The 23,399-nt window shown below is 34.8% G+C and overlaps 1 protein-coding gene across 1 annotated transcript in view; it reads left to right on the top strand.

Moving 5' to 3' along the window:
• Positions 1-6,204: 6,204 nt before the first annotated feature.
• LOC127864177 (uncharacterized) overlaps positions 6,205-23,399 on the top strand; it is a 33,187-nt gene continuing 15,992 nt past the window's right edge. The window contains exon 1 of the mRNA XM_052403844.1: positions 6,205-6,736. Within this exon, the coding sequence (XP_052259804.1) occupies positions 6,399-6,736 (338 nt within the window). The 5' untranslated portion in view covers positions 6,205-6,398. The remainder of the gene's footprint in view (positions 6,737-23,399) is intronic.

Below are 23,399 nucleotides of genomic sequence, written 5' to 3'. Positions count from 1 at the left end.
CCATTAACTTAATATCGATAATTGAACAAAACAAAGATATACAATAGTAATACTATACATAATTGAACCTTAGTAAAATAATTCTCAAAAGTATCAATTCGATTTTGACAAGAATAAGATGTTGAGAGCGGATTTTAAATCATTTTGGTCAATACAATAGACACTATGTAGACGGGGAAGTTTTTTACTGGCTCACCGCATTCCTGAGGATTTCAGATATAGCCGCTCTATCATGGTTGATATCGGAGGTCTGATTTTGATGTTTAGAGTGATCACCCGTCAATAGTAATCTACGCTAGAATTTGGGGGTTTTAATACTGGTTCCCTTTTTTGAAACGTGAAATATTTATAATGGCAGTGTATGCAGAAACAAAGACTAATTCTGAATGAGTGACACAATTACATGTATAGCAATCGACTTAAGAAGTACTACAGATCCACAAAGATGTTAAGAGCTTGCTAGATTCAGGAGCAACAAAGCCAAATGCACATAGTTAAACAAAGAACCAAGAATATCTTTAGAAATAACATTAATGAAAATTTCTAAAGTTTAACTGCAGTTGTCAATAACACACACAAAGTAAAGATATAGAGAATAAAATGTTGGTGACGTGGATGGATAATGGTGATCTGGCAAGTCAGAGGAATTTATCGGGTGAGCCGAAGGCGAATCTGTTGACATCCTCAGACAAGCCAGATAACCATTTTCCATCCATGTCACCAATCTATTATTCTATTTATCATGCCACATATATATCTTTTTATGCCCCCGGTAGAGTGGCATATAGCAGTTGAACTGTCCGTCAGTCCGTCTGTCAGTCTGTGCATCTGTCCAAAACTTTAACATTGGCTGTAACTTTTACAATATTGAAGATAGGAACTTGATATTTTACATGAATGTGTATCTCATGAAACTGCACAATTTGAGTGGTAAAGTGTCAAGGTCATCCTTCAAGGTTAAAAGTGAAAAAATTCAATCCAAAGGAAGTAATAAGCTTTAAAAGGGAGATTACTAAACCTGCCAAATGATATATTGAAATTTATTTTATTTCAAAGCAGCGCAATAGGGGGCATTGTGTTTCTGACAAACACATCTATTGTTATTTTATGCTTTTTTGCATCGTTTATTTACACTGTAAAAGAGTTTTAAGTGGAAAATTTGGGTGGAATAATGACGTCATTTCGTAAAACAATGACTTGATTTCACAGTAAAACAGAGCGACTGACATATATTCGAGGTCACGTGGTCAACTAGCCTAATATCTTTTGGGTTATTAGTTTAACTGGTCATCAGGCTGATTTATAGACATGTGTCAGGATAAATATAAATTATGAAGTGGTTATAAACTTATCAATATGTGGCAAAGAAGATTGAATGTTTGCACATCAAATGTAACTAGGGCAAATGCAACTGCCAAAAAGCATATACCAGTTGTTAAAATAAGAATATCATTTAACAGCAATTTGCATGTACTGGCGAATATTCCCTTCTATATAGATCATTACATCATTGTATTTACTGTCAATTTTTTAGCTCCACTGGCCAGAGGCCAGCGGGGCTTATGTCATGGTCCTGTGTCCGCCGTGCGTGCGTTTGTCTATGTGTGCGTGCGTTAACTTTTCTTTAAACATCTTCTCCTAAACAACAAGACCAATTCTGATAAAACTTCTCACAAATGTTCCTGGGGTGAACTTCTTTCAAATTTGTTCAAATAATGCCCCTGGGGTCAAATTTTACCCCGCCTCGGGGGTCAATAATTTGAACATATGCTTATATAAAGCCTATTTTGTGCAAACTTTAAAAATCCTCTTGTCCATAATCGTAGGGCCTAGGGCTACCAAATTCGGTATGTAGTGACATCTAATAGTTCTCTACTTAGTTTGTTCAAATTATGCCTCTGTGGTCAATTTTGACCCTGCCCCGGGGGTCACAAAAATGAACATACGCTTAAATAAGGCCAATTTTGTGCAAACTTTAAAAATCTCCTGTCCATAACCGTATGGCATAGGGCTACCAAATTTAGTATGTAGTGACATCTAATGGTCTTCTACCAAATATGTTTAATTAAGCCCCTGGGATCAAATTTAACCGTTCCCCAGGGGTCACAAAATTGAACATAATAAATGCATGTATTGGGCCAATTTTGTGCAAACTTTACAGGGCCCTCTCTTGCCACCTGGGGAGGCCACCCACAGCCCCCATGAGGGGTAAATTTCGTGCCAATTATCTTTTATAGGGAAATTTTTTACTTAGTTTCTTATTGAATGAATTTTTGTGTACATGTTTGCACTATATCCATTGCTTTTTTATAATTAAGTATATTTGACACTCATATTCGACTATACACTGTAACTCCAATATAAAGCGCTCCGTTAAAACGCTGAATCCAATATAACGCGGAGGGTGCTTGGATCCCATTTTTTCTCCAACCTTCCATTTGATTTCTGATTCAAATCCGTATTATGCAACTTCATGTATTTTCAGACAATTCAAAGATGGCGGCAATCACAGTCATGTTGATTGCTTTATTCAACCGTCCGTTGAACCGATTATAATCCCTTCGAGGTTAAACAACACCGACAGCTAATTGGTGTTAATCTGTTGTGTAATGTCAATAAAGGTGTGAAAAACTCGCGTGTCAGTGTTGATTACATGTATTCCTCATCAGAGCGGTTCAGTGCGATAATTTCCATAAGTGAAGTGCAAGCGGGATAGTTCTACAATTCAAGTAATTCAAAACGATTGAAACATTCTTACTTTGATATGGTTGCAGTTTGACTATATTAAATGAGCGGCTGTGAAATATACTGCCTACTGTATAAAACAACTTTTTCTGTCATTTCATTATCATTCTAGTATTATGTCATTTAATCTTTCAGTTCATGTATAAGAAATTAAATAATGCAGACGATTTATTTACATGCGAACGCAGTGTACCAGCAATTGTTAACAGAGTTTCACTTTCATTTTCAGGCGGTATCAGAAAGTCCCCGGGAAACACGTTTTTTGCATGCGTATGACGCAATAAAACATTTTTTTACATGAGTCGTATTGCATTCAATCTTAATTTAAAGTCGCTCGTCCAATGAAACATCTGCCCCATAATGCACTGTACTCTTAACACTTCTGAAAATGGCATATATGCGTACGGTTGTGTTTACGAATTTCTTAAACATATATCGTCATTAATGTTCAAGATTATTATTTTTAAGTGATGTTGCAATTTTATTGGATTATCGGATAAATGTGCACATAAGAAAAGAGGTATGTGTACTGTTATCGATACGATTCGGTTTATATGCATGTATTTGCGTCAACACAGCATGGCAATATACATGGCCTATATTATAGGCTATTCTATACCTGTTTTTTTTATAGCGCCCTGCAGTAAATGAGCTCAAAACCTATAACGCGGATCCGTTATAACGCTGTTTCGCGGCTTGGACCCCATTGACAGCGCTATATTGGAGTTACAGTGTAGTGTAATGATGTATTATAAAGTGAATGTCAATATAATAAAAGGTGAAATTTCTGTTGATCCAGCAGTATTTCTCTCCTATTGTACACACATACATGGTCCTTTATTAATGGCAATATACCATTATCAGTGCACACATATATATTTTAAAGACACATTTTCTTATCTCATCTCTTAACTAGTCAGCGAATATGTTTGTTTTTAATTTAAAATATAAACTGTGGGATAAAAACAATATTACATTACTTTATAAGGAATTGTGAATAAAATAAATTCTGGTGAAAAATACAGATATTCATTACTTTATTAATAAAACGAACGAAAATTATTTTCAACAATCACATGTTAACAATGAAGATGCCGCTGTCGCCGATGCAAGTGTTTGACAGTTTTGTGTTTCATGATTTTGCACAGAATCATCATCTATCTCCATAGACTAATCATTTGATGAGGCGGACGTGGTTTGGGTTATATTAATTCGATCAAGTTCAGTTTGTTTAAAGAGAATATCTATTTTTTGGCATGATGAAATTGTTTTTTTTTGTAAGCTTTCTGCAGTAAGAAAAGAATTGTGTGACATTTTTTCCCGGAATAGGTGTCGACGTATAAATCATGCAGGTGCGCGAAACGTAATATTTCCCGTCTACGATACGATTAGGCTAGAAAACATTAACAGTATCTGTTCAGCGTTACGGGTTTTGTGTATTTTTTTTTGTTTTGATTTTTTTTTCAAGGGGGAATTTTTTCCACAAGATAGGGGAAAAAAGTATACTTTTTCACGGGGGAAGCCGCCGATATTCGGGGGTAAAAAGGGCCCTGCTTAAAAAAAAAATTCTTGTCCATAACCATTGGCCTATTTCTATCAAATTAGGTATGTATTAAAATCTTAAAGTTCTCTACCAAGTTTGTTCAAATTATACCCCTGGGGTCAAATTTGACCCTGCCCCGGTGGTCACAAAAATGAACATATGCTTAAATTAAAGGTCTATTTTGTGCAAACTTTAAAAATCTTCTTGTTCATAATAATAGAGAATAGGGCTACTAAATTTGGGTATGTAGTGACATCTAATAGTCCTCTACCAAATTTGTTCAAATTATTCCCCTGGGCTCAAATTTGACACTGCCCGGGGGGTCAAAAAACTGAGCATATGCTTACGTTCCATAACCGTAGGGCCTAGGGCTACCAAATTTGGTAGGTAGTGATATCTTAAAGTTCTCTACCAAGTTTTTCAAATTATGCCCCTGGGGCCAAATTTATCCCTTAAAGGCTCCCATTAAAAAGTTGTTTAAGAAAATTTGATTCGTCAAAAAACATGGCCACAGTATTTATTCAGTATGGGATGAATAAACTATTTTCGTCTCAAACTAAAAGTTTATCGAAATACACTTGGAATAACTTTTTAATTATAAGAGATAAATGCATACATGTCGAGCGTGAAAGGTAAACGAACATGTTAACTATCCATAAATGTTAACCCTTTACCAAATGACACATTTTGGACTACCCCAAATTGAAAGAGATTGCAGACGAGAAATAATATTGTAAAGGACTATTTAAAAAGTGGCTGAGTGGGATAAAAATGATTGTGATAAAAGGAGAAATTGCTCATAATGAGCAATTTCTCCTTTTTGAAACCGGAAGTCCTGTTTTCAAAACGAAAACAAACTCTTCAGAAGGAGGTATGGTCTATTGGAACGTCAGATGGAAAAAGTAAAGGAAAGTTAGGTCAAGCTAATTATTTGTCATGATATCTCTTTAAACCTCACGCCATATACAAGTCGTGTTGCCATGATCGCAACAGCTTGATGAATTTTATTCAAATTTTTGTCTCATAAACATTTACTTTGTTAAACAAACAACCTCTACAAAGTTATCATTCCTACTGCCTTTCGGCACCTCATGAACCTGAACCAAAGAAACTTGTAACTTTATGTTTCCTCAGGCAAATATCTTCTTTGTACAATTAACAATGTCTTCACCGCATTAACAATCCTGCTACACTCACTAATGCCTCAAGAATGAAGTATAGTTGAGGTTATCTACCTCATTAGATATTTTGCATATGTCATGAACTATATAAGAAACAGAAACGTTGAAACCAACATACACTTTTTGGAATTTAATGGAAAAAGATTCATGATTGAATGAATGAACTTTTATTCATCTTGTAGAACATGCGTAAATTTGATCTTCAGCATCTAAAAATATGTGAAATAGAAAAAACGTCAATATCTTTTGGAGAGATAAATGTACCTACACAATAAACAAAGGACCTGTGTGACAATTCCCGGGCTTTTTAGTCTGTTTAGTTAACACCGTTGTAACATTTTCCATATATAAAAATGCTCACCTTTCCAATATTAAGAACCCAGTGGGACGAGGGATAGAAAGAGACAGTCACATGCTTGAGTACATTTCAACCCATGCGCATTGCACGCTTTTGTCGCATAAAAAAACAGTGGAGCGATTCAGGGCAATCATGGCCCTCTTGTTAATACTGTATGGGGGAAAGGATCTGATATTGTAATAAAATTGGTTTATGTTAGAACCTGCTTAATATTATCATTATACTTCCATGTTCATAACATGTCATTTATTAGAGCAATTCAAAATGTGGTGTTTTAAAAAATTTGGTTTAAAGGTTTTATCTATACAGCTTCGTTGGTACAGTTTAAACTCAAGTAATCAAAACACACATTACCCAATAGTCATGTGACAGTATACATAGTTACACTGTAAACCTCTATCATACAAGCGCCATTTGACGGTTAACTTGGGTGCTGTTCAGTTAGAAATTTCATATCACTTGTCTATGTTTAATAACATTGTGTGGGTGTGTGTAAAACATATGCTTGGACATAACTATTTCAAGTTATTTCAGATTGTAAAATCTTGTTTGTTGAAAGTGAATTAACAAAATGGCGACATCTGGAATTTCTAGAAATTCTGATGTGGTTATGTATTATTGTTGTACAATCTGCAAAACAGAGCGGTCTGTAGAAATAGATGCAGATTTTTACTGTGAAAGATGTCTTAAATACTTCTGCAGAACATGTATAAACTCCCACAGACAGCATGGTTGGTGGTTTTATAAAAAATCTCCTTATGGAAAGGATAAAATAAGGAAGTGGCCACTTTCTAAGAAGATGGAGACTTCTCTTTTAATATGCATCATACACAAGCGTGAAAAGTTAACAATGTTCTGCCTGGACCACAATCGTCTGTGCTGCTCTGAATGTGTTGAGCTTTATCACAGGTAGCTAAAATTATTGCTTATTTTATATCAGTATAAATAACTGCATTGTATAATTCAATTACCATCATCCATTTTAGTTTGTTTGGATTATTGTAATATTAGTTATGTAAGTTTTTCCAAATCAGTGCATGTGAACAATTTGTTGTTCAGCTTTAATTTGTTAATTTGTGTTTGTTAATAAATAACTCTTCAATGGTTCAAGTATATGGATTACAAGATATTGGCCATATTTCAGCAAAAAACATAGTGTAAAAAGTCCTTCACTGAAATGACTAAATTATAAACTCTTTCTTTGTTGTTTCAAGTCAAAATGGTGATTACCGGAATAAACCCCTTTCGGAAGAAACCCCCTTCGCTAAAAACGGCAGGGCGGAAGAAACCCCCTTTCATAGTTTGCATACCCGGAAGAAACCCCCTCGCTAGTTTTGCATAGGCGGAACAAACCCCCTTCGAGTTTTCAGACAGGCGGAATAAACCCCCTTCGTTTTTTCAGACAGGCGAAATAAACCCCCTTCCTAAGTGTTAAGTCTTTCCCGCAGAGGTAGTAAAATCCCGACTCGAACAATTCCCCAATACATCCGTTTTAACCCGACTCTATTACTGCATGCTTGCTACTTTTCAAGTTTATATTCATTTCCCAATAATCCCGTTTATAACATTTTTAAAGCACTTTCTGGTAAATATTAACGATAAAAGCTCTCAATAATTTCTTTAACACAAACCTTGCCATTTTTTCTCTTGTATCAAATAAATTTCGGCATATGTGACTATTTATAGACTGGATGAAATATTCCCACCAAACATGCATCAATCCCCTGACTAGTTGTGTGCTTGTTACAACGCTCAATACACCCACGCTTTATATGCTGCATAATTTTCGCGCCCTTTTTATTGAGAAAAAGAGTAAACACAAAATAGAATTTATACTGCAAACATATTTCAACGTTGCGGTAACATTTACATTCGGAAGTGTGTTTCGTATTAAAAACGCGTTAACACCAACTTACGGGAATGTGTTTCGGATTTACAGTAAAGAAGTGTACCGGCCGTTTGTTCACAAGTTGTTAATGAAGTTGTTAATGATACACACTAATATTCAATCTGTGAAACTCAAACATCGTTATCGTGATAATTGAATGAAGGTGCGAAAATCTGATTAAAGGAGTGTAACGGCCGTTTGTTAACAAGCTGTGAAGAATTAATCAAGATGGTAATAAAACATAACTTCACACGAGCCGCAAACGCGCCAATCATGACACAACTTCTCATCATTATTTACAATAGCCGGTAAATTAAAGGACCTTTTATATAATTAAATGAAGGTGCGAATATCTATTTCCAAACTGTTATGTGCTGAGTAAAGAGGTGTACCGGCCGTATGTTCACAAGTTGTTAATGATGAGATGCTCGTGTGAATTTGTCTTGCACTCGTTTCAGTGAGATTATACCATTTATATGCGTTAATTTGTACTAGATTGATAAAAATAACAAAAACACAAAATTAGCGCCCAGAGCCGATAGTGACGAAGATATTTCGTACATATTTTCCTATAATAACCGAAGCATTCGTCTTTAAAAATAAATTGAATCATGCAAAAAAACGTGCTTCCCAGGAACTTTCTGACAATGAAAGTGAATTTCTGTAAACAATTACCATGCGTTTGAATGAAACTAAATCGTCTGGAAAGGGGTTTGTTCTGCTATGGAAGGGGGTTTATTCCGCCTGTCTGAAAACTCGAAGGGGTTTGTTCCGCCTATGCGAAACTAGCGAGGGGGTTTCTTCCGCGTATGCAAACTATGAAAGGGGGTTTCTTCCGCCCTGCCGTTTTTAGCGAAGGGGGTTTCTTCCGGAGGGGGTTTCTTCCGTACACCCAAAATGGTAAATGCAATAATCATGATGGACCTAAAGCTGTGACAATCAACAGTTAATAAACATTAAATTTCTCATAAATAATGTAATGACTCCCATGCGGCAATGCGAGCTTTATTTCAGAAAAACCTTAAATCAACCTGCCTGTATAATGTCTGATGCATGTATTCCTTTACCCAATTTACATGTATGAAGGATAGGTCACACTTAATGGCTGAATGTTTGAGCCTGCATTTTTTAACTCACTTGAGCTTATAACCTGCTCATTGTGAGCTTTTCTCAGCCTGATCTCTTTATGTTGATTGTTCGTTGTCTGTCCAACAATTAGCTAATGAAAACTATAGAGGCGCCACATGTATTGCCCAATATTCATGGGACTTGGTAAGAACATAAATTGCCTCAATAATATTTCTGTCAAATTTGAAACTGGGCTGTGTGAGATAAAAACATGTAGGTCACATAGTCAAATTGAAAAAAACAACTGTTTTTCAACTCTATACAACAAAAGCATTGTTCGCATACATTCTTAAATGTGCCAAACCGTCGTACCTGACCAACGTTATGAAAACAGGTCCGAATGAAAATGCTTTGTTGTCTGTCCAAATGTCCAGTAAATAATTAAAGAGCAAAAGTTTCTTTATTTCATTGAATTAAAACATAAAAAACTAAAAGCGAGCTTGAATGAAATATGAGGAGTACAAATTACCTTGTTTTTTGTTAACAGTCATGAAATGTTACTGCACATGCGCACTGAATACTTTCTCCTATGCAAGTAAATGTGTTAATAGGTTTTACTGTTAAACCAAAACATGTTCTGCAACTCAGATCCTTGTATTCGGGTATTTAATACAGTTGATGTTGATATTAATTTACGCTTAATAGTGCTTTTTCATTGATTTTTATATCTTTGTGGTTGGTTTGTTGATATTTGTAGTTTAATTCTGAGTTTGCATATAATTTTCAGACCGGGAAATGTATTTCATTATAATATTGTAAATACCTAGAATTGCTTTTAAAACTTAGTCTGTAAAATTATGTAATTGATAGCAAGATGTGTTTAAATTATTTGAGGTACTTCATTGAGTCCTTTCAAGTATAAAGGCGATGTTTTTGTGTAGAAATAATTTATTTACATTCTTCAGTCATTGTGACACCTAACTATAGGCATCTGAAAACATTGGTGCTCACAGAAATGTGCATGCCAGTATACAATTACTGAATTTTCAATTGAACACTTGCATTGTCTTTAACTTCATTTTGGTTTAAATATTTTTCTTAAGAATACTGTGATTGTGTTGTGATTTGTTAGTGTTAATTGTTCAGTGCTGTGTTTATTAGCTCACCTGAGCGATAGCTCGGGGTGAGCTATTGTGATCACTCAGCGTCTGGCGTCCGTCCGTCCGTCCGTCTGTCTGTCTGTAAACAATTTGTAAACATCTTCTTCTACTAAACCATTGAGCCAATTTCAACTAAATTTCATGTGGAGCATCCCTAGGTCATGGGACAAAAGAATTGTTAAAAAAAATTTGATCACATAACCAAGATGGCCGCCATGACCATATATGGTAAAAACCTTAAAAAATCTTCTTGTCAGAAACCGCTCATCAGATTTTCAAAAAATTTCACAGAGATGACCTTTGAAGGCTCCACTGAAAAAGTTGTTCAAAGAAATTTGATTCGTCAAAAAACATGGCCGCAGGAGCTCGTTGAACTTTGCATGTTTATTCGTTTTTGCCTATTTTGTGAAAACTTTCAAAAATCTTTCACATTTTTTGTCCGATCCTTTCCAAATTTGCACAGTGTCTTTATATCAATGAGGACACGAACCCTACAAAAAATGAGCATTATTGGTCCATGAAGTACAGAATTACCTCCCCTTGAATTGAGAAAATGGTGTTTATGCAATAAAGTCCAAATTTTTCATCCAATTCTTTCCAAACTTGTTTATATATCAGATTAAAGAGAATAAAATTTTCTTTATTATGGTTTTTCTTTCATGAAAATCCATAAAGGATAAGTGTTATTAATCGTTGCTTAATTAATGAACAATGCGAATTATCGGTATTGATTTTTTTCCTGACATGCCGTCCCAGATATTAACCGCTTTCAGCTGTAGACTGTCCATCAATACATCGTCGTGTTATTGACCTGAAAAATTCATACGCAGTCGGCATTAACACCGGTCATAGAGACAAATTACTGATGTGAAAACAAATTGTACATCGTAGAGGATTAAATAAACAATTACATCTGATTAAAGATTAAAGATTGCTGCCGATTTAAATCAATTTGAGTACTTTTTGCGTATATTTGATGCCGAATGGGAAGCTGTGTTTAGACTTAAGTTGAGAAAAATGGCAACGAGATACTTGCCTGTTGGTAGCTAAAGAAACTTCAGCGTACAGTTTATAATGGGTGGCCATTCCGCGCTGTAGTCTACGGGCGGGTAGTGAACTGGTTGAGAAAAGTGGAAGCTTGTGGAAAAGCGGTTTGAGAAGTTTGTAAGAAAACCCTGAATTATCAGTCTTGTGGGAAGAAGGCATTGCGTCTCCACGCAGAGGGCCCTTATCACATAAAGAATATAAGAACCATCAAGACCAACCAGGTAGGGTTTTTATTTTTTTAAACTAACACCCCGAATTTGGTTGTATTTTCTGTTGCTAAAGTTTACTGTTTAGGTTGTTTTGCATCAAAAATCGGCAAGATAGATCTAGCAAATTTGCCAATTTTTTTTTATTAATAACGTATGATTCATTGATTGTGAGCTTTTAAAACATTTTGACCTTTGAATAAAGCATAAATCAGAAAAAGAATTTTAACAGTAATTGAAAATACGATCAAATACGCCATTTTTGCTGACTGGGACAGGTCATTTTTAGTTAGATAAAATGTTTTATTGTCCCCAACATATGAGCCCAGCAGCAAGAAATGTTTTTTTTTTACTTTTGTAAAACAAATATGGGCAACCTACCGTAATCCAAATTCGCTGACACCTTAATTCGACGATGTTCTATTTTTATCGATTAAATGGATGATTATTGTCTTGGAATCATTTCAAAGTAATACAGCCCAGTTTAAAATTATTATTTTGTGCTATTAAACATTCATTATTTCTTAAATTATTTGCTAAATATTGCTTCATGTAACCGTTACATCGTCAAATTTGGGTCACACCAGGATACAATTATTTAGCATTCAAACAACGATTGGGATAAAAACTAGGGGAACCCATGCTGAAATTTTCAATTTTAACTGTTTAGCAGAAGCCACAATACCCAATTTTCTTAGGTGTATGTGGAGGCTTCTGGCAGCATGATTCTGTGAATATAAATGGTGACATTTGATTCTGCATTAATTAAACATGTATTATTGACTTTTTTAAAGTATGTGTGAAAAATATAATTTGTAACCACTGTTACAGGTTTTATCTGGTTCTTCAAAACCAACACCTGCAGTCGAGTCCATGCCAGACAGAGGGTGCATGTGAATGAATTGCCTTTTGACTAAGTTTTGTGTTTTCCTTATCAAATACATGAAGATTTTTAAATATATGTGTATGTTGTTTTTTTAAGAAAATAGAATTACCAGAACAGGTACAGGCACCCTTTAAATGTGTCGAATCCAGGAGCTTCTGGGGGCCTCTGGCCCCCTTGTCCCCTGGACCCACCGAGGGCCCTGCGGCCCCACTGGCCCCCAGCTTTAAGTTCAGGATTTTCAAAATATCCAACTTTGACCCCTGCAAATGCTTTGCTAAAACTTTGGCTACAGTTTCTAAAATTTGGCTACACAAAATTCCATTTGGCTAAAATGTTGGCCACAGAAATTTTTGGGCAAGAGGAGCCCTGTTTGGATTGTATTTGGGTCATCTGGGGTCAGCAACTAGGCACTAGGTCAAATAATAGAAAAACCTTGTGTAGACTATAGAGGTCACAGTTTTCATCAGATTTTATTGAAATATAGTCAGAATGTTTGTCTTGTTAAAATCTGGATTGGGATTGACTTTGGGTCATCTAGGGTCAAAAACTAGGTCAGATTAAAAAAACAAACTTTTGTAGACAGTAGAGGTCACAGTTTTCATTAGATCTTTATGAAATTTGGCCAAAATATTAATCTTGATGAAATCTGGGTTGGGATTGTATTAGGGTCATCTGGGGTCAAAAACTAGGTCAAATCATAGAAAAACTTTGTGAAGACAATAGAGGTCATAGTTTTCATATGATCTTAATGAAATATGGTCAGAATGTTTATCTTGATAATATCTGATTTTGGATCATATATGGGTCATCTGGGGTCAAAAATTAGGTCACCGGGCCAATTCTAGTAAAACCTTGTGTAGATGAGAGAGGTCACAGTTTTCATCACGTCTTAATGAAATTTTGTCAGAATGTATTAATTAATAAAATTTGGCTTGGGATTGTATATGGGTCTAATAAAATTTAAGTTCATGAAGCAAGGTTAGTCAGGTGAGCGATTCAGGGCCATCATGGCCCTCTTGTTTTTCATTTCATTTTTATACCCCCGGAGGAGGGCATATAGTGATCGCACTGTCTGTCTGTCTGTCCGTCACACTTTGCGTTTAGGTTTCGAAAAATGCTCATTACTTCTATGTCGCTTCAGATGTAACCTTCATATTTGGTATGCATGTGTATATGGACAAGGCCTTTTCATTCGCCACAACATTTTGACCCCTGTGACCTTGACCTTGAACTTAGGGTCTGCATTTAGGTTTTGAAATCTGCGTTTATGTTTCGAAAAATGCTCATAACTTCTATCAAAGCGTTTATAGTAGGGATGTCAACGAATATCCGAATATCCGAATATTCGGTCCCGGACCGAATATTCGGATACTGTTTTCCGAATCGAATATTCGGAAGAAAAAATAAAAAATCGAGTAATTTCAAAGACTTTGTATTCGTAAAATTTGCTTCAAACATTGTCAAAAATGTTGTTCCTCGTGTCATAATGTTTATTCCGGTTGGCGCGATAATGCGTCGCTATGGTGATGACAGTATACCGGTCATAAATCCCGCTAACAAAGCCAGACACTTTGTGTCAAAATTATGATAGGTGCAAATCGCGTCGGCAATCAAAACACCGACCTGCACTTGATCCAATGACTCGAATTACATTTAAAATTATCAAAGATTAAATGAGTAAAGGAAAAGCCAACGTTGTGTAAAAAACAAACAAGACCGTTTGGCAATTAAAACACCGACCCGTCTTGATCTAATTACTCAAATTACATTTAAAATGATCAACGATTAAATGAGTAAAGAAAGAGCCGACTTGGTGTGAAAAACAAAACAGATCGTATGGTTATAATCACGTTGTCCAATCAAAAAAGCTTTTAGAAAATAATTTACTCAACCTTTAATGAGTATTTGCGTATCGTATGGTCCAAAATTAATTAATTACTCAATATTCAATCAGGTATTATACTTAAAGAAATGTTTTTGGTATTGCACCCTCATTTAATTGAAAATATTATAATTGCTACACGCATAAAGTAAATATCTGTCCAAGCAAAATGCCACCTACGCCTTCCGCTGCTTGGAAGTATTTCACGACATCATCCGAAAAGAAGTCGCCGATCCAAGTGTCTTTTAAACGTGGCAACTTTAAAAGACTGACTGTTTAGTCTGTAAAACAGGTTCAAAGTGTGTTGTGGCTATGTACATAATTCATGTAAGTTCAGCTTTAATTATATGTAGATCTAACTGTTTTGTCATGTAATTATTTTGTCGTCATGTAATATTATGTTTCTCGTTCTATTGTGGATGTACGATATTAATAGTTTAAAAACAGTTTTTGTCATTCAATTTTAACAATAAAAAGTAATCAACAAAATCAGCTTCGAATTAGCGACGGCAACGCTGTGTCAATATTTAGTCACTTTCGTTGAACTTCCGGTAAAAACAAAAGTAGAATTCATGGAGTAATGGTACGGTAAACAAAGTTGACTTTTTTCCAACAGATGTTGACCGAATATCCGAATATTCGTTCGGAAGGGTGACCGAATATTCGAATACCGAAATCGGTATTCGTTGCCATCCCTAGTTTATAGGCATATGTCATCCTATGGTGACAGCTCTTGTTCCAATTATCATTATGTCAATAAATTTGAGTTGATGACGTGATGCATAGGTCTTATGAATCCCAGTCCGGTTGTACATTTTTTGAAGTCATCAGGACCCAATGTCCTGTGACCTTTAAATACTTTTGGGAATGTCTGGTTTGTCCCATCTTCATTAAACTTTTTCAGAATATTTTATGCCCCCCTTCGAAGAAGAGGGGGATTATTGTTTTGCACATGGCGGTCCGTCCGTCGGTCTGTCTGTCAGTCCGTCCACCAGATGGTTTCCGGATGATAACTCAAGAACGCTTAGGCCTAGGATCTAGAAACTTCATAGGTACATTGATCATGACTGGCAGATGACCCCTTTGGATTTTCAGGTGACTAGGTCGAAGGTGAAGGTCACAGTGACTCGAAATAGTAAAATGGTTTCCGGATGATAACTCAATAATGCTTAGGCCTAGGATCATGCAACTTCATAGGTACATTGATCATGACTGGCAGATGACGGCTATTGATTTTCAGGTCACTAGGTCAAAGGTCAAGGTCACAGTGACTCGAAACATTAAAAAGGTTTCCCGATGATAACTCAAGATTGCTTACCCCTAGGATCATGAAACTTCATAGGTACATTGATCATGACTGGCAGATGACCCCTTATGATTTTTCAGGTCACTAGGTCAAAGGTCAAGGTCACAATGACAAAAAAGTATTCACACAATGCTGCCACTACAACTGACATCCCATATTGGGCATGTTTTACAAACAGCCCCTGTTTAAAAAGAGCAATATAGAAGCAATAAGTCCAGAATGACTTCCCCTTGAATGTGAGAAAATTTTGAAATCCGCTTGTTTACGTAATTAATTCCACATTTTTCATCCAATTATTTCCAAATTTGCACAGTATCTTTAAAATCAATGAGGACTTGAACCCTATTGAATATGAGCAGTATCGGAGATATAAGTACACAATAATCTCCCCTTGAATTTGAGAAAAATTCTCCTTGTTTGCGGGATTAAGTTCATAGTTTCCATCTTATGCTTTCATCTTGCACAGTGTTTTAGCAGTAGAGCAATTCAGGCCCCCAGCGACATAAAATTATACAAATATTTTATACAAATAAATACAAACTGACAATAATTATTCATGTTATTGGTAAAAAAAAATCATTCATTTGTACAAAGCACATTACTCACATGTATAGTCCATCTTCATGAAACTTGGTAATAACATTTAATTTTGTTCAAATGATATCAGTGGAGTTCAAAACTGGTCATGTTGGATGTAAAACTAGATCACTAGGTAAAATTGAAGAAAAGGTTTGTTGACATACTTGTAGATAACATTTGTTGCATATTTTTTTCATGACATTTGGTAAGAACATTTGTCCCATTCATATCTCAGACTAGATCATAAATGATAAGTGGGGTGAAAAACTAAGAACAATGTATTATGTGAATTGGGAATAAGACATCAAACTGGAAATGGGCATCATTTTGATGATTTTCTCAAACAAAACTATTCATTTCATGATCTGATTTTATTTTTGTATTATTTTATCTATACTTCAAGCTTAATAAGCAATTTTCTATGACTCTTTCATTAACAGTGATTTTTTTAAAATAATTTTAACTGCATTTTTAAACTGTGTTCATGCGCCGCATGGACACAGTTTCATTTTATTAGGATTTTTAAAAAATCAATAAAAAATCCAGTTTTGTCGTAAAATAAATTTAAATGATGTTATATATGCACGTTTATATTTTAATTATATTTTGTAAAACTCAATAAATACAACTTGTAAAGCTGCGTATTATGCACTGTTGAAAAAACACAATTTATTCCTCAAATTGATGTCTTATTCCAACTTCACATAATACTGTGTTTAAGTCACTATGTAAAACTGCATGATTACAAATCTTATAAAAACTATAGGTCAAATTGATTTTATAATGCTCGTGAAAGCATTTGTTTCAATGATATCTCGGCCGATTTGAAAACTTTTGAAGTAATATCATTTGTCCAAATGATTTCATTGGTTGAGTTCAAAGCTAGATGACTAGGTTGTATTTAAAGAAAATATTTAAAAAACAGTAGAAGTATTATATGTTTCCTCAATATCCTAGAAACTTGCTGAACATTTATTCGAGTTATTTCTCCACAAAATAAGATATGATTAAAGTCAATTTATAAACATGTCTTCAATGCTGCAGGTAGTTTTGCTTATAATGCTACAGTAAAATTACATGTATCTTTTTTTTCACTCAAAAAGTCATATGTGTGACCCACTTCTAATGAAACTTGCTCAAAACATTGATAAAGTGTGCTGTCATAATATCTGTTCTGCATAAACATTAAACAATTTTTTTAAATGACCACCAGTTGTTGGGGCTGTTTTAAATACCATACCAGGAAGTGCTATAATTGTAATCACCCTTTTCGGTGTAGTTCGGTGTGTGGCTGTAGTGTTAGGTGTCCGTTTTGTACCGTCTTTGTTACCACTTTAGATTCACATGTTAATATATTATCAATTAAACTTTAAACTTTGTTAGAATGTTTATCTAGACAGTATTAAGGCCAAATATGAATCTGATTCATGTGCGCGGCCGGTGCATACAAAACTTCATTATTGAATACGCCTGAAATTGGTGCGAAGATTTCACGTTGCATGCAGCACATCCGTGTATATGAATTCATTACTTATCATATGTTTGACCAATAACAAAGGCTTATTAAATAAAGTAATTCCAATGTTTTTCACACTGTCATAAACCATATATAAAACTGTCGTGTATGCGCTGTTTGAAATTCTTTAAAAAAATGATTTTAAAGTTATTTGAAAAAAGCATCACTTACCTGTGTGTTTACATCCATTGACATGAATTAGTGAAAAAAAGCATCACTTACCGGTGTGTTTACATCCATTGACATGAATTAGTGAACCCTTTAAAGTCATGTGATCCTGCTTCCTGAATATATGTCAAGGCCGAGTTCAAATTTTGTGTCATTTGTGTGTTGAAAGTAGTTTACCAGATGAACAATAAGAAAATCCTTTGTGCAACTACAGAGACCATATTTCATGACTCATTCTGAAAACAACAACAAATGTGTACCTTGACAATATCTAGGCCAAGTATGAAAGTGGATAACATGCGTCTAGAAACAATGTCACCAAGTCAAATCTTAAACTAAATTCTTAACACTCTAGTGGGGTCAAACAATAGACCACCAGTTGAAGCCTTCCATAATTCATGTCCAGGAACTCAGATTAGCCCTTAAAGGGACTGTCAACCACGACGACGAATAAAAGGAAAGTTGTAAAATACCGTATGTTTTTAGCATTATAAGTTTATATTGATTACAGGGGTGGCGAAATCTCAAATCAAAGTACTGACAGTACTGGTGTTACGATGCTTTTGAAGAGGAAGGATATAAAACATCAATTTAAGTCTATCTATATCACCACAATTGTGTATGTTGATACGAACATTAGGGTACGATTAAAAATTTGGGTACGAAAATTTTGGTTACGAAAAAAATTTTGGCACGAAAAAAATTTGCGTACGAAACATTTTTGGTACGAAAAAAAGTTTAGGGGTACGGGGAAGTAGTACCCGTGGGTAACTTGACCCATTGAGCGAAACTGGGAGGCGGGTCACATTCTTGTTCATAAAGTATGGCAATACCTTCATGATGATTCTCGAAAGTAGGTATGAGCACATAGCCGGACCATGTGAGCTCAATCGTATGAGCACTTGACTATCCGAGTTCGCCCACGAACATATGGATAAGTTAACTAATAGCAAAATGACCTTATACACGTATATGCTGAAATCTTACAATCGTACGAAATATCAAATATGGTATGTACACTTAGGTGGTTGTGTAATTTCTGTTAGAATATCGTATTCAATACTGTGAAACCATTATTAATCGTCAGGCATTAATTTTAATAAATTTCGTCAGTCGACCGATCGGCCAATTTAAGATCCTAACGAACAATCATGCTCTATGTTTGAAAAAAAAACAAACACTAAATTGAACAATATTTTAAAACTTTACCGTAGACATGAGGCATTAAATTCCAACATAATCCATGCACACATTCACTGCTGTTTCGTAATCAAGATTAATCCAGTTTTGACACAAAGCGATGTAGATTACACAAGGTACTTAACTGACACGTTACACTTCTTTAAAACGCGTGTGCAGTACAGCTGTATCGAATGCGTTGACTTCGTTTATGTAGAATGGTAATGAATTAGCGCTAATTGTTTATAACTTTATTACCCATTAGGTGCATTGTGTTTTTCAGGGGTGTTGCATATTAGCCATCACGCAGCGAATGCCGATGAAAGATAATAAACCAAATGAAAAGATGACGATGTGTGATCAACATGCGTATTTATCACAAATTAATAAAGAATATTTTAATTGCTGTTTGTTGTTTGATTGTTTGCGTTTAACCACACTTATTACTATTTTATATGTATCAATTTATTTATTTTTAAATTATTGACATTATTGATTTATATACCGGTAGTTTACTTTTAAAGAACAAACACACACATAGAGTTTATAATTTTAATGTTGATATCAGAATAAAAAAGCATTTTATTTGAAAAAAAAACACTTAAGAAACTGGAACCTCTTTCGTATAACACAAACAGTTTTAAAACGGTATTGACAGCATTTTAATAAAAATCATACCAACTAGAACACATACCCAAGAAAATAAACAAAAGTGACTAGTTTGATTTGCTTGCAAAAAAATGCTTCATTTCATTTAGAGAGCAAAAAAACAGGAAACAACATTGTTTCATCAACACAACATGGACAATTTTTTTTAAATCAGTCCAGCTTTAAGACTAATTTGCAATTGGCTTCATTGTTACAAACACTCGTTAACGGTTATTCGATCCCACTTGTCCGCTAATCATAACAATGAACATGTGAATGGCATACATTAACCCTTTACTTGACAGCCATTTAGCCAATATAAGCCTCTACAGTTACCACAAGACCTAGCTGCCTGCTGACCAGTGGCTGATAGCCATCTTATCAATATCAGTACCCCATCTGTACAGGCATTATTGGAAAAACGCTGTTTTATGACCCTCTTTGCTTTTGAACCCGATATTCTCATAAAAATTGAAATATTATTGAAAAATACTCAATATGAAAGTTTTAGCTAATAAAATTTCCTTTCCTGTGGTGTAAACTGTATGTTTCTACCTTAATTTAATGGTCAGTTATAGTCATGCAAAGTTGACTGTTGTGTGTTTTACTGCGTTTCAATGCAAATCTACCTCTTTGGAAACGCAACCTTCATTGCCTTTAAACCTGATTTTCTCATAAAAGTTGAAATATTATTGAAAAACACTCAATATAAAAGTTTTAGCTAATAAAATTTCTTTTCCTGTGGTGTAAACTTATGTTTCTACATTATTTTATTCATCAGTTATAGTCATGTAAAGTTGACCGTTGTGTGTTTTACTGAGTTTAAATGCAAATCTCTTTCCAGCTCATATCGAAACTTTGTGAAGTTGGTGTTTTGAATCAAATACAAATAATTATATTTTGGAATATTTAATTTTTTTCTTACTTTCCAAACTACAATTCTTCTTTCTTGAAGATTTTTTTATTTTATTAATTCATTCTGCAAGCCTCAAAATTCATGTAAATTCTTATAAATAACTATAGAAAAACACAGAGTTTCTCAAACAACTTCATTCATTTTCAAAATCAATTGCATTATTTCTTATAAAATTCTTACAATACTTGGTATTTCTATTACATTAATTCACCAAATGATTTATAAACATTTATAGATACCGGTAACAATTTAATTGGATGTTGCATAATGTGCCATGAATATTCATATAATCAATTTGCATTTTGCATTTTATTACCGATCGAAATCCGGCAATGTCGGCGTCTTCAAAAAGTCTTCAGTTCGTGTATTTATTTGCAAAATTCAATTTTTAGGCGGCTACTTTATTATCAAATACTCCAGTTTATAATCTGATCGCCGACATATAACTTTATAACCCAGAAGTCGCCGACAAACCTGTGTATTCGTGTACCAAATTACAAAACGCCGAGGTAACATGGCACGCGCGCCAACGTCATCTGAAGACTACTGCTGCGTCCGGTATGTTTATTCAAAGTGTCTAAAACCCGTGTTTCTTATCCCTAAATGTTAGATTAGCATGTGCGCTATTAATTATTATGTTGGTCAGTTCAAAGGCATATTGAAGACCGCCGACTGCGTCTTTATTTTATTGCCCAATCAAGCACCGATAATCCAATATCCTGTGTATTACGAAACACAAACTTTAGATAAGCACGTGTCGTTTGTAAAAACATTTGAGTGTACATGCCATGTAACATATCGATGTAATTCTCGTATATGATCTCGGAAACAAACATTTACCATAAAATTGAATCAAACAACAATAAGAATGAAATCGATTTACACCCAAATCATATTATATCCCTATGGAACGTGTTTAATTTTGCTGCATTTTTAACGAGTTATTAATACGTTTTCGCAAAATGTCCAAATTAAATACAGTTCGAGAATAGCAGTTATTTTAGGAAATTACGAAATGCCCGAAGCGCTCACATCCCGGAACGTGATTTACGCATGTCAAATGGTAAACCCTCGTCTTGATTGGTCGCCAATTGCATCATAACTTTAAATAGCAACATTACCGGATGTTTACTCGACATTTTAGAAAAATGATGAACGTAGGTGTATATGCATTTCTGTTACACTTCAAACGTCATTTTAAGCATTTAAATAGCAAATTAAATCGTGCCTCGTAAAAACGCGTATATATCAGGTAATAGATATGGTAGTAGAAATGCGTAGATAACAGGGAATCCATACAGGCGTAAATACGCGTATTTGACAGGGAATCGATAGGGTCGTAGAAACGCGTACCTGTCAAGGAAAGAGTTAAGAGGGTCCATTACTGTCCCTTGATAACAAAAGACTAGTTAATTGGCATGTGACAAACAGGCCCCACCTCCTGCAGTGATTCTCAAGTGTGTTCCCGCATTCGTAACACGATTTTTCGCAACTGCGCTTGATCGCGAATATGTATTTCACACAAATCGGATAGTGACTGACGCATTTTTTAAAAAATTCAAAATCAGAAATCGGCGAATTTAAGTGCTGACGAAATTGTCATTTTTATAAAAATGCCGAAATTTTGTGCTGTCGAAAATAAATGGTTTCACAGTATGTAAATTTTAAATGATTGTGCCCGCACTTGAGTTTGTTGCCTTGTTTGAGTCTATACGCGCCTAGGCTGCACCCAGTCTGTGTATTTGTGTTTTTCCAAGGTAATGAGTTACCTCCGCGCTGAGGCTGCATAATGTTGGGACCCAGAGTGTGTCCAGCATTCCTACCTAATAAGATTAGATTGACGACAGTTGGGACGAATTTTGAATGATAGCTGCAATTTCCAGCTATTTGTTTTGTACTGAAATACTTTTTGATTTTTTATATGGTCAACTGCTGCCGGGGGGGGGGGGGGGATGAGATTATCCGGAAAAAAACACCTGTCCGGAACGGTGACCACAAAACATACAAAATATAACATTGCGCCGGAAGCGGGAATCGAACCGGTGTCGTAAAGGTGAAAAAGCGAACGTCCTTACCACTGCGCTAGCGGGACGGACAATTACGCAAAGAAATGTTGTTATATCTATATATATCATAGCAGTGCAGCGTTTACAATTTGCAGGTTCGAAATTGTTCGCATTCTTTAGTTTTGTGATCACGTAAAAAGTTATATTACATGTTTTATTCGCAATTTATTTACTAAATCGAGAACAAATATCAAACAAAATAGAGAAAATATATAGTTGTTTCATTGGTCCATAAAAATAAAATGGATGTAAAATTACTAATTTTAAATTAACGTTCTGATACACTTATTGAATCTGTTTCCCCAGGATATGCTGTTCTATTAATATTTACCTTTATCAACACGAAGGACAACTCTGCTAGGAGAATGTTATCAATGAAAATCAACGAGCAATCTCCTACGCAGTGGCGAATGCCAAGGGAAGTAACTGAAAAATCGAGTTATCTCAATCGGACTGGCTCGGTCTTTTACATAGGTTCCCATTGTGAAGAATTTTTTTAACTGGTTGTCATGTAACAGCTTATAACATATTTTTTATTCTTATGAGTTTATTCTTACGATAGAAATTAAAAAGGATAATATGTATATTTCAATAATGTATATATGCAATGTTAAGATAAAGCTTGAGCATTTAATAATACATATTGGGAGGTATTTGCAAAACTAAGACCTGATTTAAGATTAAATCCAAATAAGAACACAATGAGTCCAGAGTCAGCATTTAGATACGAGATTTTGAGTAACACGCATGGTCAACAAACAGCACAGATGAAAAGGTCACCTATTGTCTGGTGTACAAAAGTTATAGTACTGACGAACGTAACGGAATTACTCTATACCAATAAAAATTGATTAGTACCAATATACATTGATTAAATTTTAGAATATCCGCCAAGCAAGTAAATACATGAATAGGTTGTTCCTTCTATAACATTCTAATAAGTCAACCAATCCGTAATAAGCCCGGACCTTGGTGACCAATCGAAATTACAAGTAGATTTTATGTAAATTAACCTGGGGATAAAATGCAGTGTTTTAGTTAGTAGAAAAGACTCCGC

This window comes from Dreissena polymorpha, chromosome 1 (assembly GCF_020536995.1).
Source record: "Dreissena polymorpha isolate Duluth1 chromosome 1, UMN_Dpol_1.0, whole genome shotgun sequence".
Classification (NCBI taxonomy): Eukaryota; Metazoa; Mollusca; class Bivalvia; order Myida; family Dreissenidae; genus Dreissena; species Dreissena polymorpha.
The sequence above is the reverse complement of the archived record's forward strand: the minus strand, read 5'-3'. Positions and strand labels throughout refer to the sequence as shown.